The sequence below is a fragment of the Populus alba genome, chromosome 18 (genome assembly GCF_005239225.2).
Source record: "Populus alba chromosome 18, ASM523922v2, whole genome shotgun sequence".
NCBI classification, from domain to species: Eukaryota; Viridiplantae; Streptophyta; class Magnoliopsida; order Malpighiales; family Salicaceae; genus Populus; species Populus alba.
This window is the reverse complement of record NC_133301.1, coordinates 12,856,443-12,873,274: the sequence shown is the minus strand read 5'-3', so window position 1 is coordinate 12,873,274 and position 16,832 is coordinate 12,856,443. Positions and strand designations below refer to the sequence as shown.

The window sequence follows — 16,832 nt, the reverse complement described above, 5'->3', positions numbered from 1 at the left end:
AACACAATATTTTTTTATGAACATGTAGTGTGTATTTATTAATAGGCTTTGAGTCCTACATTAAAAAAAATAAAATATTATTTATAATATTTATATAATTGCTTTGATATAGTCTTGTAACTAACAAGAAAAAAAAAATAGGCTCGTATATATAAAGTTGAGTCGAGCAAGATGAAAACTCTCAATTATCCAATGCAAAGCATTACCTTTTCTTTTTATATTTAGTGATAATTTGTTTTTGTCATTTAAACCAAAATCACTCCTACGCTCTTTGTTTTTTTACTAGACATTCATAAGTTAGTTTTTTTTATGTAAAACATATGATAAAAAAAATAAAAAACATTACTAAGATCATGTTAAATTGTTTATTTTCAAGTTGATATGATGAATTATTCAGATTTTACCAGGTTAATTATAAATCTAAGTTTTATCTACTTTAAACTTTGTTAAAGCACTAAATTACTTGAATTCCGGATCAACTCATTAATTCAGACCAGTTTAATAACCATGGGTGATTCTCATTTGGTAATACAACTTTGGTGTGTAACAAAGAGATCACTATACTAAATAATATGTTTTCTCGGAAAAGAAAGAGCAATGGATGCCTCATTTCTTGTACATCTCCTTTAATCCCATAAACCTAATAAAAAATAAATTACCTCGTCCTTTCTCTTTAAAAAAATGAATTCTTTCTCGCGTGTATTTAGTATTATAATATATAATATTTTTTTCCAGTAATTATTTTATTTTAAATTAAAATAAATATTTAATAGGGTAAACTCAAATCCAATGTTTAAAATAAATGAAAAAAAACAGAGGAATATATAATATTTACAATTCCAATTATCTCCCAAAGTGATATTTTTAATCCATTCAGCATTTTTCCATCTCACGGTAACATTACCATAAATCTTCTTACCTTTTTTGTTTGAAAGTTTTTGCCCTCTGATAAATTATATTTTTTAATTAATATAGATGTTTTGACCAACTTGTATATATTTTAATTAATTTTTCAAGTTTTGAAATTAACAGTTATATAAATTTTTAATAATTATTATATTAATAATTACAAAATTCAAATACAAAACTATTAAAAAAATAAAATCTTTAATTTCAAGTTTTCACCGCAGGCACTACTATATGGTTATTATAAATTCACTTTTGTTTTTCGTTTTTTCAACGTTTGCAGCCACCTCGACTGACAAGTGAGGAAACCAGTGCACTTTATGTTTCTATAGCGTAGTAATCAACATGGTTTGTCTTTCCACACGTGGTTTTTCACTTTCCATGTGTAGTAATCCGGACAATGATAGCCGTTTTCTTTTAAAGTATTTTTTAAAAAAAAATTATTTATTAAAAAAAATATATTTTTATTTTTAAAATTTATTTTTAATATAATAACATTAAAAAAATTTTAAATTAAAAAAAATTAAAACACTTTTTTAATATAGAAACAAATGTTACAAGGACAAAACTCATATTTTAACAATTTATTAGGAGTCGGATGTAAATAAAGTAGTGGTTATTTTTTAAAATAAATATAATTAAAATAATTTTTAATTTTAAAAAATTATTTTTAATATTGATATAAAAATAAAATTAAAAATAATTAATGTTTTTTTTTTAAAAAAAAAAATTTCTCACTATTTATTAAAGTATAACACTCAATATTTATTTAAAATGTGATTATAGTTTTTTAAAATATTTTTTTATTTAGAAATATATTTAAAAAAATTTTTTTTATTTTTAAAAAATTATTTTTAATATTATTATAAATATCAAAAAAATATTAATTTTAAAAAAAATAAAAAAATTCTTTTTTAAAATACTGTTAAAATAGAAAATCAAACCGGAATTAAAAAGTTAAAAGGAGTAATTGTTTTACCAAACCAAAATTTATCATGTTCATGGACTGGTTCCAGTTTGCTGAAGGTCATCGCGATATACGCGCACCAAGTCTACTAACATCAAGAGCTTGAGAAATCAGGCTGGTTTTTTAGACCCAGAATCAATTTGAAAAGGTTTTTTCCAGATGAAACATTTGAACAAAAATTAAACCAACACCCAAAGATGGTTTAAAGAGAAAAACAGGAGGGGAAGGGATTGGAGGCTCAGATTCGCCTTTCTTTCTCGGACATAAAATGAAACACAGCTGCAATCATGGCTGCAACAATGATCCGTCCATGAAAAACAGAGGATGTCTTCAACACTCTCATTTCGTCGTTTCAAAGACTCCTCAAAGTCACCCTGCCAAAAATTGCATGCTTCTTTTCATCTTATTTTCCATTTTCGAAACATCATCATCGCCTCGTAGAGAGAGAGAGAGCGAGAGAGAGAGAGAGAGAGGAAATAAATTGTAATTAATTTATCACTCTGTAGTAGCAGAAGAAGGACAAATAAGGAGGTTCATACTCGCGTTATGTAGCCTTCGACTAGATGATTGGCCTGTATTGTATTTCGCTTGCTGTTAAAAAAAAACATAAATATTGTCAGCATGTTTTCTAGAAAATAATTAATAATAAATTCAAATACAATGAATGTTTGATGCTATACTAGCTTTATTGTCAAGATATATATTAGAGATTTTATTGGATTTAGTTAGGATACTTAGAACGTGTTTAACAGTGTGGTAACGGTTGTTTTTTAAATAATTTTTTGTGTTGAAATGCATGACAATGATTTTTTTTTATTTTTTTAAAATTATTTTTAATATCAGCACATCAAAACAATCCAAAAAATACAAATAACATTAAATTTTAACAAAAAAAAAATTAAAATTTTTTAGGAACGCGGTTTGCACCACGTTCTCAGACGTGCTCTTGAAAGTAAAGAAATTTAAAGAGACTTCTTAAAAATATATAAGTTGAAGATGTATTTCTAGAAAATATCAAATAATAAAGAATATGCTTTGATTAATTTTATTCAAGTTTTAAAAAAAATTAGAAATTATAGAAAAATAAAAATTAAATATATCACTCTTGAGATTCTTGACCCCCAGCTTTTTTTTTTTTTTTTTTTTTGTCACAACTTAAGTTATATAATAAATTTTAATATAATTTTAGTTGTATTGAAAAGTTAATATTCGTGTATTTCTATTAATATATGATAAACGACTCTATTTTATCAAGATAAAGAACCATTTATTTAAAATTAGATTTTGATTATGCCAGTAAATTATAAAATTTAAGTTTATTCTTGTTTTAATTAATTTGAATATTATTTATTTTATCTTTGAATTCATTTATTTTATCATGCTGACTACAAAAAGAAATTGTCATTTCTCAAATATTAGATGAAAAACAAAGAATAGATCAAAGGAAATAATGGTTTTTTTTAGTAATTTTTTTATTATTTAACATTAAAATAATTAAAAATTAAACTTCATAATTTATTTTAACTTGTTTTTTATAAGATTATTCTAATTTCAAGAATGAATAATTTAATAAGTTAATTCAAGTTGTTTTTTTTTAATTATTTTTTTAATTTTATTATCCAATTATTCCAAATTATAATTGAATTAATTAAAAATTAGATTTTATATTTATTTTCTTGTTTTATGAAAAATTATCATGGTCTTATTAAGTTTTTTTTATTTTATATAAAATTATCATTATCTTATAACTTCAATAAAAATCTAATAAAATTTTATAACTTGAATACATATTTAATAAAAAAAACACTTTGATTTCAATATTTAAGTTTTTTAAAATATTATCTTCAATTTTTGTAATTATAAAGAATGCCTCGCAAAGTTTTTTTTTTTTTTTTTTCTAATAGAAAAATGTAATAAACTCTTGAAAATTTTTCATGTTTAAATAAGCAATTACAATGCTTTGAATTCACAGGGCTTCCCATGTCTCTCTCATCATTTGCCTCCCACATACAGACCTCCGTCTTCCACTCTCTAAAGCACAGCAATGGAAGGGCACGACACAGTCGCTTCATTTCAATAAATAAATCTATCCTTGCAAGTCTTCAAGTGCAAATTTAAGCACGACCCGTTATCAGTCCAATGATCGGGAGTTTTCCCCCAAACTTCCTCCTCGTATTTATCAAACAGAAGCGCAGGCGCTGATTCAGAAGACAAATTTAGATCTACAAGGTAGAACACACACCCACTAATAATTAGAAAAAAAGTTATCCAGATCTAGCAGGGAAAAGAAATAAAATTAAAGATAAATCCCATATTGACCCGGAAAAGAAAACAAAAAAGAATCAGGGAGGTAGGCGACGAGGCTCAGATCCGAAGTGTTTCTCAACCAGACAAGAAAAGAAAACCCCTTCTTGGCTGCAACAATGAATGAGCTGCAAAATGACAGGAATATCCCTCAGATTTCACAGCAACCATTCAGAATCACCATGCCAACGGAAGGGTGTTCCTCTTCCAGCCTGATTTCTGCACAGCGAAGATATCATCACCGCCCCTTGGCATACAGTTTCAGAGAGTGAGAGAGAGAGAGAGAGAGATGTGAATATATATATATACATGTATGTGTGGAGGGCTGTTGATTATGTATAGAAGTAATCATCGGCTACGCTAAACAACCAAAGAGAGGGGGCAACCGCCCTCTGAAACCTTCCGTCTCTCTTTGAGAGCACAGCCTCGTACTTTCAAACCAAAGCTGCCACAGTACCGAAGAAACACTCCCTAATAAGGAGAGCTGAAAACGTTTGCTTTGCTAGTCCATTTATGTTGTCGTTGTTTAGGCTTTCTTCCATTTTTACCCTCCTGTATTCCTCACCTTGTAACTTCATTAAAAGGGCCGGACAAATTGAAACAACATACGGGCTTAAACCCAGTTGCTGATGGTGGCTGGAATTCATATAATGATGTTGGATATTTTTTTGTGTTTTTATTTAAAAATATATTAAAATATATTTTTTTTTTTATTATTTTTAAAAAATTATTTTTAATATTAACATATCAAAATAATTTAAAAATATATAAAAAAATTAATCTAAAATAAATAAATAATTTTTTTAATATTTTCAATAATATTTTTGAAATATAAAAGTAAACAGCTTCTAAGATAAACATGGTAAAATATTATAACAGTTTATAATAATTTTTTTTTATGTCCTCTATTTTTATTTTTAATTTTTTTTAAAAATAGCATTATGTGCCTAATTTAAATAACAAAGAGCAGGGAGTAAAACAGTGAGTAAAACAGTGAGAAAAAACATAGCAAATCTAAAATTCATGTAAAAAGTTTTTTTTTTATCCTCATACTTTTCTCTACTGTCCTTGCTTTTTTTTAATTTCTATTCAATTTTTTTTTTTAATTTCAATATTTGATTTAGAAAAAGAAGAGAAGAGGCTGCTTGAAAACAAGTAGGAAAGAGAAAGTTATAGGTTCGCTTTTTGTATTCACAAGTTTTAAATTTAGAAAGAAAAGTTTGGTGATAATGTTTTTTTTTTCCTTAGACATGAAAAAAATATCGAGTTCAATTGAGGTTTTTTTTTTTGGTTGAAACTTTTTTGACTAATTTTTATATTTTTTAGGGTTATTAGGTAATTTAAAAATGGTTTTTATGGTGTTTTTGCAATGATTTTAGGTGAATCTGACTTTAAAAATTGAATCTTTAACCCATGAGACATCTTCCTTGATTTTCTAGTAATTTATGTGATGTATATTCTATAAACAGCAAACAACATGTCGTCTTTATTTTTTTAAAAAAAAATAAAAAGATTAGAAAAAATAAATTATATTTGGCATTTTGTTTTATTTTTTAATAAAATTCTAAAGTTTCTTATGTTTTTTTTTATGTTTTTCTTGAAGAATAATTTTTATTTTGGTGATTAAAGAGACATTTTTATATAAAACAAATATAACATAGAGAAAATATGGTATATAAGCACAAAGAAGTTTATTTTAAAAAAATTTATTTCATTAGATATCTTGAATTGCTGATCTAGATTTATTTTTAGTTTTTCTTAAAAAAAATAGTAACAAGAAAATACATGTTCTATCAAATTAATAATTAAACACAAGCAAGTTGTATATATATAATTTTAACTTTTAATATTGAGTTTTTATTAAATTTTTTTAATTGATTTTTTATTTTTTTAATCATATAGCTAATTTTTTTAAAAAAATATTACGAGACCTTATCGAGTCTATAAAATAAATTACATGTATGACAGGTTAATTTAGAATATCTCAAATCAATTTAATATATTTTTTAAATATATTTGGTTTATCTTGAATTTTTTTTAATAAAAAAAAATTGATCCGACCAATAAGATAACATATAGCTAACTTGATTTATCTGAAAATATGATTTTGATTGTTTTTTAAAAAGACTTGGTTTATCTGAAAATATTATTTTGATTGTTTTTTAAAGTGTTTTCATGAAATGTATTAAAATAATATATATTTTTATTTTTTTAAAATTATTTATAAAATCAATGTTTTAAAACTATATGAAACATAAAAAAAAAATTTAATTATATATACATGGATTATCCTTTTTTTTTTCTTTATAAGTTTTTCTACATGGATTATCCCTCTGACACGTCATCCTAGAATTGATATTTCTCAGACCACTTCGCTAGTCTAAATTCTCGTATAAAAACTCAGCAATCATCACCAAAAACTCCAATCTTTTCTGGTATAAAATTCATCAAACCCCTAATCTATTTTGCATCTTGATTAAATCCCTAATATATAATTAGATTATCAATTTGACCCTTGAGTCAGTTTCAATTAAGAAAATTATCAAAGAATCACATTTTCCATACAAACTTCAAGACCATTCCTTTTGATTCATCTGTGAAAAGAATTTTAGTAAATTCAAAGATATCATTTGCCAAACATGCAAGGATGTTTTCAAACTACTGAGACAATCAGTTCCAAATCTTAATTAAAAGCAAATAATCCTTAATTAGTGAGGCTCAGATTCGTCATTTGTTAGTTATTAAAAGGAACACATAGCAACAACCATCCATGGCTGCAATAAAAAAGCTCACTGTGAGAAACGAGCACAGCAGTCATTTCATCACAGAAGCCCTAATCGCCCCGCCATGTGATTGCAAGGTTCCTTGAAATAACCGATTCTTTTCACCTGAAAATATCATCACAGCCTCAGAGAGGAGAAGAAGAAGAAGACGAAGAGAAGCAGGAATCGAACAATTGAGATCGATGACGATGACGATGACGATGACGATGACGAAGATTACAGGGATCATGTTTAGGAGGCCAAACCCAAAAACAAACAGTGATTTTTAGCAGTACACCGAGAGATACAGTGCGTGCACAGACAGGGCTGTTGATATTTTACAAGATGATGAAGTCACTGGCTTCGCAGACATTCAGAGAGGGAGGCAACAACCCTGCCAAAAAACCATTCCAGCCTCTCTGAGAGCAAAGCCTCATTCTTCTACCCATCTGTAATTCCTGTCAACTATGATGATGGAGGATTTGCCTTTTCGCCTTCTTTCCACGATTGCCCTTCGGTTGCCAATAAGCTTGACGAGTATAGGAAGAGGGGGTTGAGGGTATTATGGTCATTGTAAGTTCGGGATGTGTTTTGGAAAGGACGAAGGTAAAATAAATATTAACCATGGTTAGATGAGCTCTGTTGAGTCATCCACGTGCACTCCATGCATGATCTTGAAGCACTAGGAGTGTTTAGGAGAGCGTTTTAATTAATTTATTTTATTTTAAATTGATTTTTTAAATTATTTTAATGTAAAAATATTAAAAATAATTTTTTAAAAAATAAAAAATATATATTTTTAATATTTTTTCTAAACAAAAAAACATTTTGAAAAATATTTGTTACCACACTTTTAAATATCATAATAATTATAAATATAACTATAAGATTTGGATTGGCTACACTACTAATCAAATAAATTTTTTAATATTAAAAAAAAATTAGGTATTGCTAGCATATTTTTTAGCTTAACAAATTAAAACATATGAGAAGTAACATGATGTGATTCAATCAACTTGATGAATAAAAAAACAACATAGACAACCAATAAAAAATTTATTTGTCTAAAAAAATTTTAAGATGATATATATATATATATATATATGAGTTGGAAATATTAGACATCCTAGGTCAATCAGCCAAATCCATGACCTAAATCATTAAATTATAATAACCTGATAGAAAATAAATCAAAACAAATTATGAAACTTAAATTTTAATCAATTCAATATTGAATGATGAAATAAAAAAAAAATTATTTTAAAAAGGACAAAAAAACAAAACAACTCGAGTTAATGTGTCAAGCTTGTAACTCGGGTTATGTGACTAGAATAACCCCGTAGAAAGTAAATCCAAGCAAATTGTAATGCTTAATTTTCAATTAATCACATTGAAAAATAAAATAAAAAAATATTAATTGAAAAAAATAATAAGTTGAATTAATCCGAGTTAATTTATAACCGAGTTAATGAAATAAAAATAACCTTTGTAAAAAATAAAAATTTAATTATGAAATTTAATTTAAAATTAATTAAATATCAACTAAATATTCAACTTAAAAAAAAAATAATTAAATCTATAATCTAGATAACAATATAAAAATAAACAAACTCAATATTAAAATAAATTTTTTTAAAAAACCTTCTTTATAAGAAAAACAAATCACTGTTCATGCGAATAAATTATATTGAAGGAGAGGAAGCTGAATTCCCTTTCTTATTAGTTTATGTTAATAATTAAAAAATTTATTGTGATGAGTTAACTCGGAAGATTGATTACCCAAAGCTGGATCTTGAGGTGGGTTTTAGATGTTTTTAAATGAAAAAATAGGTTAAAATGGTTTTTTTATCCATGGAGTCGCTGTCCAATTTTTCAGCAACCCGTGATGGATGAAATCTGGAACAAGAAGTGTTTTTTTAATGAAAGGGCAAAAGACATGTCCCTTGAACTAAAAAGAAAAAGAATAAATCCAGGTCCAGAAGCATGAGTTGCCCTATGCCCGAGCTTCTTCTTCTTCTTCTTCGTCTTTTAAAATTTATTTTCCCTTAATTTTATCATTTCCAATTGAATCTTTATTGATTTTTCTTGGTGACCTTTAATATTTGGTCGGCTTTTACTAGTAACTATTTTTTTTTTCATTATATAATTAAATAAAAAATAACCTTTCGTTCATGACACAGCTTGTGGATTAGGCTGTTCAACACCCATTATTAATTAGAAAAAAAGTTGTCCAGATCTGGCAGGAAAAAGAAATAAAATTAAAGATAAATCCCATATTGACCCAGAAAATAAAACAAAAAAGAATCAGGGAGGGAAGCGACGAGGCTCAGATCAGAAGCGTTTCTCAACCAGACAAGAAAAGAAAACCCCTCCTTGGCTGCAGCAATGAATGAGCTGCAAAATGACAGGAATATCCCTCAGATTTCACAGCAACCATTCAGAACCACCATGCCAACGGAAGGGTGTTCCTCTTCCTGCCTGATTTCTGCACAGCGAAGATATCATCACCGCCCCTTTGCATACAGTTTCAGAGAGAGAGAGACAGAGAGAGGGAAGTGTGTGTTCATATATATGTATGAATGTGTGTATGAAGGGCTGTTGATTATGTATAGAAGTAATCATCGGCTACGCTAAACAATCAAAGAGAGGGGGCAACCGCCCTCTGAAACCGACCTTCTCTCCGAGAGCACAGCCTCATACTTAAACTAATGATGAGAGTTGAGAACTTCAGCTTTGCCAATCCTTTGATGTTGCCATTGTTTAGGTTTTCTTCCATGTTTACCCTCCTGTATGCTTTCCAGCTTCATGCGAAAAGGCCCAGACGAATTAAAACAACATATGGGCTTAAGCCCAGTTTCTAGCATTGTAGATGCCCGGAATTCAAGGTGTTTGGTGCTCGAGACTATGGGATTGTTTGGATTATAGTTAATGATCAGTTAGTTTGCCCCTTTGTAGATAGATGCCCAACAAGTCCTGGCGTTACAATTATAATTACAAAAATATACTATAACGAGTAAAACTAAAATATTTGAAATACCTTTCCTTACACAATTACAAATATTTTTTTTAAAAAATAATTTTTAATATCACAACATCAAAATAACTTAAAATTATAAAAAAAATATATTTTTAAAAAATTAGCATCTTTAAAAAAATATAAACATCAAAATAAAAAATTATTGAAGCTTGTGTATTCCATTTGTTAAGTGCTAATAAATTTTAAGCTTATTTATAATTTAAAAAACTTATGCTAGCCTCTAAAATAAAAAATTTCATATATCAATTATTTTTTTATTATTTTTTAATTATTTTAAAAATATCATCGTTATTCAGTTTCATGATTTTTTTCACAAAATTTTTTGTTTTTTTTTTTAATTTAATCAATTTTTTAATTTTTAGATTTTTTTACCGACCTCATTGAAAACTAACCCGAAATTAATGTTCCAAAAATACCGATCCATTAATGCTAAAGCTCTAATGCTCTAGATCCACATCCAGTTAATGCCACAAAAAGAATTTACTCTTCAGATTTGTAAATTTCAAAGTGTTTTTTTTTTTTTTTAAGGAATACATCAAAATATTTTGAATATCATCATATCAAATTAATAAAATAAATATAAAAAAATAAACTTTTTTAAAAACTCCATTACCAAACAACATCAAATTCATTTCCAATTAACTTGACTAATGAATTGAAAAGATAAAATTCTACAAAAGCAAGCAAGGTATCAAAATTTATCACTAAGCTACCAAGCCAAAGCTAATTAATCCCAAATCTCGATTTCCCATCTCAGGACTGCCAAATAGTACAGTAAAACAGCCTCCTCAAGCCCTCCTTCAAACCCTAATGTTCCAGTGTCAAACAAAGCAATGTATTTATCCTAATGTCGTAATCTTTTTCCCAATTCTTGTTTTCCTCCTTAACTCAGCTGCATCCAAACATGGTAATTGGTAAAAAAGAACACAAAAACTGGGACACAGTAAAAGACAGATAGAGAGAAAAGTGAGGCTCAGATCAGCATATGATAATCAGACATTGAGAAGTGAGACACCACCATGGCTGCAACAACCGGTTGCCCGTTAAAAAAAAACCCATAAAAAGGTCAATTTCACATACCATCCGGGTCACCCCGCCAAGATAAACGGGCACCCACCTTCCCCATTTGCCTGATTAGACATTCCCGGAAAAGAAAGCTTTTTTTTTTTATATATATATATCATCACAGCCTCATTTTATTGAGAGAAGAAGAGCAGAGAAGAAATGACGGGAAAAAAAAAGAAATAAATAAAGAAAAAGAAATGAAGCACGGTTGATTTTCTCTAAACGGTAAGAAATCATCGGCTCTATAATGCAAGCAAGGGGCAGGAAGAAAAGCGGGCCTCATTCTTTCCTTCTTTTCCAGGGAATGTCGAAACCTAACTGGCAGGATTTGCTAGGGTTTTATAGTGGCCTGGTTTTGCAAATCTTCCCGTTTTGGCCTTGGTTCTGGGGGTGATATTGGGCGAGCGGAGATCTACTCTGGAGGGTGTCTTGGTCATTTACAAATATGGGATTGATTCATCCATATATATGCCCTTGTTCTGAGTCTTCTGACTTGGGAAGCCAATGGAGAAAATGTAAAATATTATTGATTTCATTTTTTTTCTTAGAAATTAGAGTTCTACCGTTTAAATCCCGACAACCTATAGAACTCGTTTGTTTTTCTATTTTAAAAAACGTTTTAATACACTAATATCAAAAACAATTTAAAAAATTTAAAAAAAAAATTATTTTAATAAATTAAAAAAAAACACCTTAAAAATTAATTAATAAATAACACATTTTCAAAAACATCAATGAATTCTATCTTTTCCGCTTCAATGAATTGAAAGTTTGGAGGGAACAAGAGGCGAACAATCACCTATCCAAGATGGCCAAAATGTTGGAGGCTAGTTTAAACACAATGAAGTTTACACCCAAAAAACCCAGTTCTGGCAAAAGGAATGGTTGACGAAGCAAATGCACCAGACTTCAACAATGGACGAAGCTTGGTCCTCAAAATTTTTAATTTACACCACCTCCTTACCGTGCTGTGTGATTACAGCTTCGTTCACGATCTCCCCAGCTGAGCTCACAAAATAGGTTGTCTGCCATGGAAAAAAATGAACAAGCTCAGGCTTCCTCAATAGATGAAGGGCATAATTCTATATAATAGATAATAAATTAGTCAATCATGAAACACAAAGTGCATCTCAAGGGACTGTAGATGTGCGTTATAATTCATGTTATAAATTATGACTAGTTAAAATCATCAGGATTTGTCCAGGACCAGCAAGTTTTTCCAAATGAACTCTAATCCACTGTGAAAATGATAGAATACATACAATCTCGAGGGAGCTAACTCTATGGAGAAGAAACCCATCATTAATCATCTCTCTGTGGAAGTCGAAAAACAAAATGAAAATGTCAGCTCAACTAGCATGGGTGAGATAAATGGAAAACATAATGTACCAAGAGCAAGGTACTCACTTTTGAATAGCCAATCTTCCATTTAAATTAACCAAAGGTTCACTACCAGTTGGGTCTGCAATGCCTATGTGTGCCACTCCATCTTGAACGATGCGACTAGTGCAGCCCTGGCTGCTCATGTACACATCCTAGAGAGCAAAAGAAAGAAATACAAATTACTTTCATAAATAGGACACAAGCGAGTTATTGATTTTTACTATATTCGATTTAAACTAGTTTGCTGCAAGTTCATTCTTCAGAAAAATATATACAAAAGCAAAGATATATGGAGCAATTTCAGTTGGTGTTAGTAGCATTTTCTATTGATGTGATCCAGTATTTAAAACCATAAAAATAGGAGATTTTCTCTTAGCTGTCAAAGTTTGTAGACCTTCACTTCTTACCACTCCATGTTTCATAAAGATATTATGCAGAGGGCCATTAATTTGCTTTGCTTCCAGTTGCTCCTTGTCACAAATAACCACAGGGTGAAATCCAGAAACTATGATCCTGCATGAATGTGAAAGATTTACTAAAAAGGATTAGGGTTCCATTCCTTTCTGAAATCATAATTCAAGTTATTGCAGCTAAAGGCTTTAACATGAATGTTAAAATGACCCAACAACGAAAAACATCCGAATCTTCAAATTCTGTTCCACTTTACAGCCTGCTGGTGCTTGAGCTGAAAAGGCTAGATAAGTTATTAATAAACAATATGGTATTGACTGATTTTACCAGTTGTCAGTGGTTGCTTCTAGTGATTGCGCCAGCCAATTTAACTGCCTATTCTTAAAGTCACTCGTTGATCCCATGAGCATTGAATCCTTGAAGTTCAAAATAGGCCTCCGTCAGGAAGAGATGAGGAAACACTAAAAGAAAAATAAGTACTAAGAATCTACGATGGTACTCTTCCAAAAACATCAAAAGTACTCTGCACTTTCGTTGAAGAGAAATTAGCCGTGTGAATGTTCTAACAAAAGGCATGCAGTAAAAGAAGTAAATAAAGCAGTTGAAATGCAGAGCCCTAATGACTTAATAAAAAACTTTTGCAAGTTTCCCTGACAAATTGTGTTAAGTGTGTAAAATCAATAACCATGTCTCTACTTCTACTTTAAATCCAACTTCAAACATATCTACATAATCTGTAACCCGATATGATCTATTTTCACTCTCAGCCTTGCCATGAACCTCATTGCTGAAGGTAAAATGTGATACATTAGACAAGACTAATGGAATCCTATATTTGCAAATAACATTTTATCTGTATTTTTTAATAAAAAAAAATGCATGGTACATCAAATGTAGTTTTCCAAGTCCTCTGTTGAACCAATCATTAGTTACAAAATTCACCAAGCAGGCCCTTAATAAAGCTACAAATATCTAAAGAACGGAACACATAATCATTATGAACTGCTTTCTACTCTAATAAAATCACCTAATGCTGTCAGTTTATACAGATATATAGTTTCCATCATCCTCGTATAGGAAATAAGATGGGAAACTAACATTCTAGCATGTTCTATGCTTCTAGCATATCTCATAATGAGCTCACGGAGGTGTACAAATTTATTAAATCCAAATTGCATGTCCTCTTTATAAGACTGCTCAGATTTAAACAGCCCCAACTTGTTGCTGCAAATATTTTGCAGTGAGCCAATGAAGTGTAGATTGGGCAAATTGGTCCACTTCCAATTCCACGCAAGCATCCCAACTTGGTTTTGTTGGACTTAAGTTAGAAACTTGTACCACAATAATCAATCAATCTAAAGAAGGGGATGGGGGATTGAAGAGGATATGCCATTAAACAAAACCTAACTATCAAAATATTAACCAAACAGCATCGCAGAGATGCAGATTCTGAGGGCATCAACAATTGACACTGCAACTTCATTGTTGTGAAGATATATATATATATATCAAAGACTTATGCGGACTAATACATATTTATGTCATAGAAAATGCAAATAGAGTGCGCTTTTACAAGCAAGTTTATACCTGAAACGACCCAGTGTCCAAACCAACAACTGTTAGCATTTTTCCACTAGTAATGTTGACATGCTCCAGGAAGCATCCAACTTTCCCATCATTTGAGACTTTAGTAGAGTACCTACAAGCACTATTTTTATCATCCCCGATTACCAGTTATTTGAAGAAAGTAGTTTAAAAATGTTTATCATCAACCGCAATTCAAGATAAGGCCAAAAAAAAAAAAACAGATTGCATGCAAAGCAACTGTATTGACAATTGAAGACAGGTAACAATTCCAAGAGTATGGTATACCAGGGTACTTTCTGAGGTGGGAAGAGCCTGCTTGCCTGCAAAAGATATTTGCAGGATTGTTGCTAGCTGTTTATGTCAATGAAATGTATTAAACTTGCGAGAAACCATTTCAAAGTTGAAACGTATTTACACTTGATTCTATTACAAAGAGTACCTCAGTACACTTTTTGCAAAACATTTTGATTTTCAAATTAACAAGAGCTTAGGATTGGATCACAAGAAATCCATTTGACAAGAATAGAAAAGGTGTACTAAAGAAAGAGATTACAGATTACAATAGAAGGGGGGAAAAGAAAGAGATCTTACATTCTGTTTGAGTGGATCATCTTCTCCCAGCTCACTAATGTTCACAACAAACCTAGCTCTGTAAAAGCTTGCCACTTTCTCCATCTTCATCAATAACAGTATCTCCAATCAAAATTAGGAACATCAAATGAAAAATCAAATGGAAATACACTGTGGTGATTTGATTAATCCTGGGCGAAGTTAATGAGATGTAAACTCAAAAGCATTAACACCGAGGACTTCCTATCGCAACAAATATGGATACACACCGAATCTCTTTACCACAAACAGAACCAAACCAGGAATGCCAACACAAATGAGACAACTGAGAAAAATGCAAAGAAACCCCTTGAAGAAATTAACTTGATTAGTTAAAACTATAAATTCGATTTCAAAATATTTGGAAAATGAAGCCACAAACACGAAACCAGATCATTAACTTATAGAACAGGGAAATATAACAGAAAAAATGAGGTGGTTGGATTTCCAGCCTCAGTTAGTAACGTTAGGAATTAATAATTATGATCAAATCTTAGATATAAAGAAGCGTGCTTCAATCTTCAATGAAGAAAAGAGTGGAAATTGACCACCTGTTTGAGAAGAAGGTTTTGCTGTTTAAGGGGTCTATATCCTCCTCTAACACTGAGAAAGTAAACATCAAGAGGTCTTCTGCTACTGCTAGTGCCATTTCTGTTTTGAAAAATGGACATCTGGGGCTGACCCAAGTTGAGAGCAAGGTAGAAGGCAATCAAGAGAGAGACTTGCAAAACAAAAGTGCAAGCCCAAGATCGCCTTTTCTTTTCCATCCTCACACAAATTTCCTCTATAAAATCCCACTTCTATTCGAAAGCTTGTAGCCTATGATAAGGAAAAGCTAAAGAAATCTATCTATTATAATAATAATAATAAAGCTAAAAGGCGTGGGATAACTAAAGAAATCTGTCTTTTAGCCAAATTTAACTTTGTGGTGCATAAGAAACCAGTATTTATCAAACGAGTTGTATTTTTTATATTTTTTAAGTTGGTTGTTTTTATTTTTTAAATGTAATTTTTTAAAAATTAAGTAATTTTTTATTTTAAATTAATATATATTTTTAATCATTCTATATATAAAAATAATTTTTAAAAAATAAAAAAATATTATTTTAATATATTAAAAAAATACTTTAAAAAATAGAGTATTATAAATACTGAGATATAATTACATCATGCATGCTATTTAAGATGTCATGTCAGTTTCGTAAACATAATCATCAGTCAAGTGTCATGTCAGCCATAGAAGGAAGGAAATCGACAGTGCCACAAGCTATCTGAGCCACAAAAATCATGTCACATCTTCATGTCATGTCCACCGCTCATTCTTTCTTAATTCTTTTTTATTAATACATATATCCGCACAATCTATATAAATCTGGACTAATTTTATAATTTTAAAATTAAAAATTATATAATTTTTTTATGAGTATTATATAAGCAACCATAAAATTTCAATTTCAAAAATCATAAAAAAAACAAATTTTTTATTCCTAAACTCTTAGTACTGGTTTACCTTATTATTAGATTAGATGTTGAAATAAATTAACGTCTTTCCAGGATCCAAAATGCAAGTCCATTTATTTAATTTTAAAATCTTGTTTAAAAACAAAATCTTGATGCACTGGCATTAGTTGGTTTATTAAATGTATATTAAAAGTTGATAATGACACTTAAATAATAAATTATTTATGAAAAAAAATTTTCTTGAGAAAATACTGAGATAAATATATTAATTTTTTTTTTTATAACTATTAGTTCCATATATAATTATTTATAAAATAATCCCCAATATTAACATTAAAAA

General features: G+C 29.3%; 1 protein-coding gene across 2 annotated transcripts; it reads right to left on the bottom strand.

Moving 5' to 3' along the window:
- Nucleotides 1-10,943: 10,943 nt before the first annotated feature.
- On the bottom strand, nucleotides 10,944-15,915 carry LOC118034337 (uncharacterized). 2 transcript variants are annotated; one of them, XM_035039597.2, is made up of 9 exons: nucleotides 15,583-15,915; nucleotides 15,014-15,097; nucleotides 14,708-14,742; nucleotides 14,423-14,543; nucleotides 13,163-13,251; nucleotides 12,832-12,937; nucleotides 12,449-12,576; nucleotides 12,304-12,355; nucleotides 10,944-12,066 (listed from the first exon to the last, which is right to left on the bottom strand). In XM_035039597.2, exons 1-9 carry the CDS (start codon nucleotides 15,796-15,798, stop codon nucleotides 11,989-11,991), a joined length of 909 nt encoding a protein of 302 aa, XP_034895488.1. In that variant the 5' UTR covers nucleotides 15,799-15,915; the 3' UTR covers nucleotides 10,944-11,988. The 2 variants fall into 2 exon arrangements, with proteins under 2 accessions (XP_034895488.1, XP_034895489.1); XM_035039598.2 differs by having other exon boundaries at nucleotides 14,423-14,534; nucleotides 15,583-15,912.
- Between the last annotated feature and the right edge of the window lie 917 nt (nucleotides 15,916-16,832).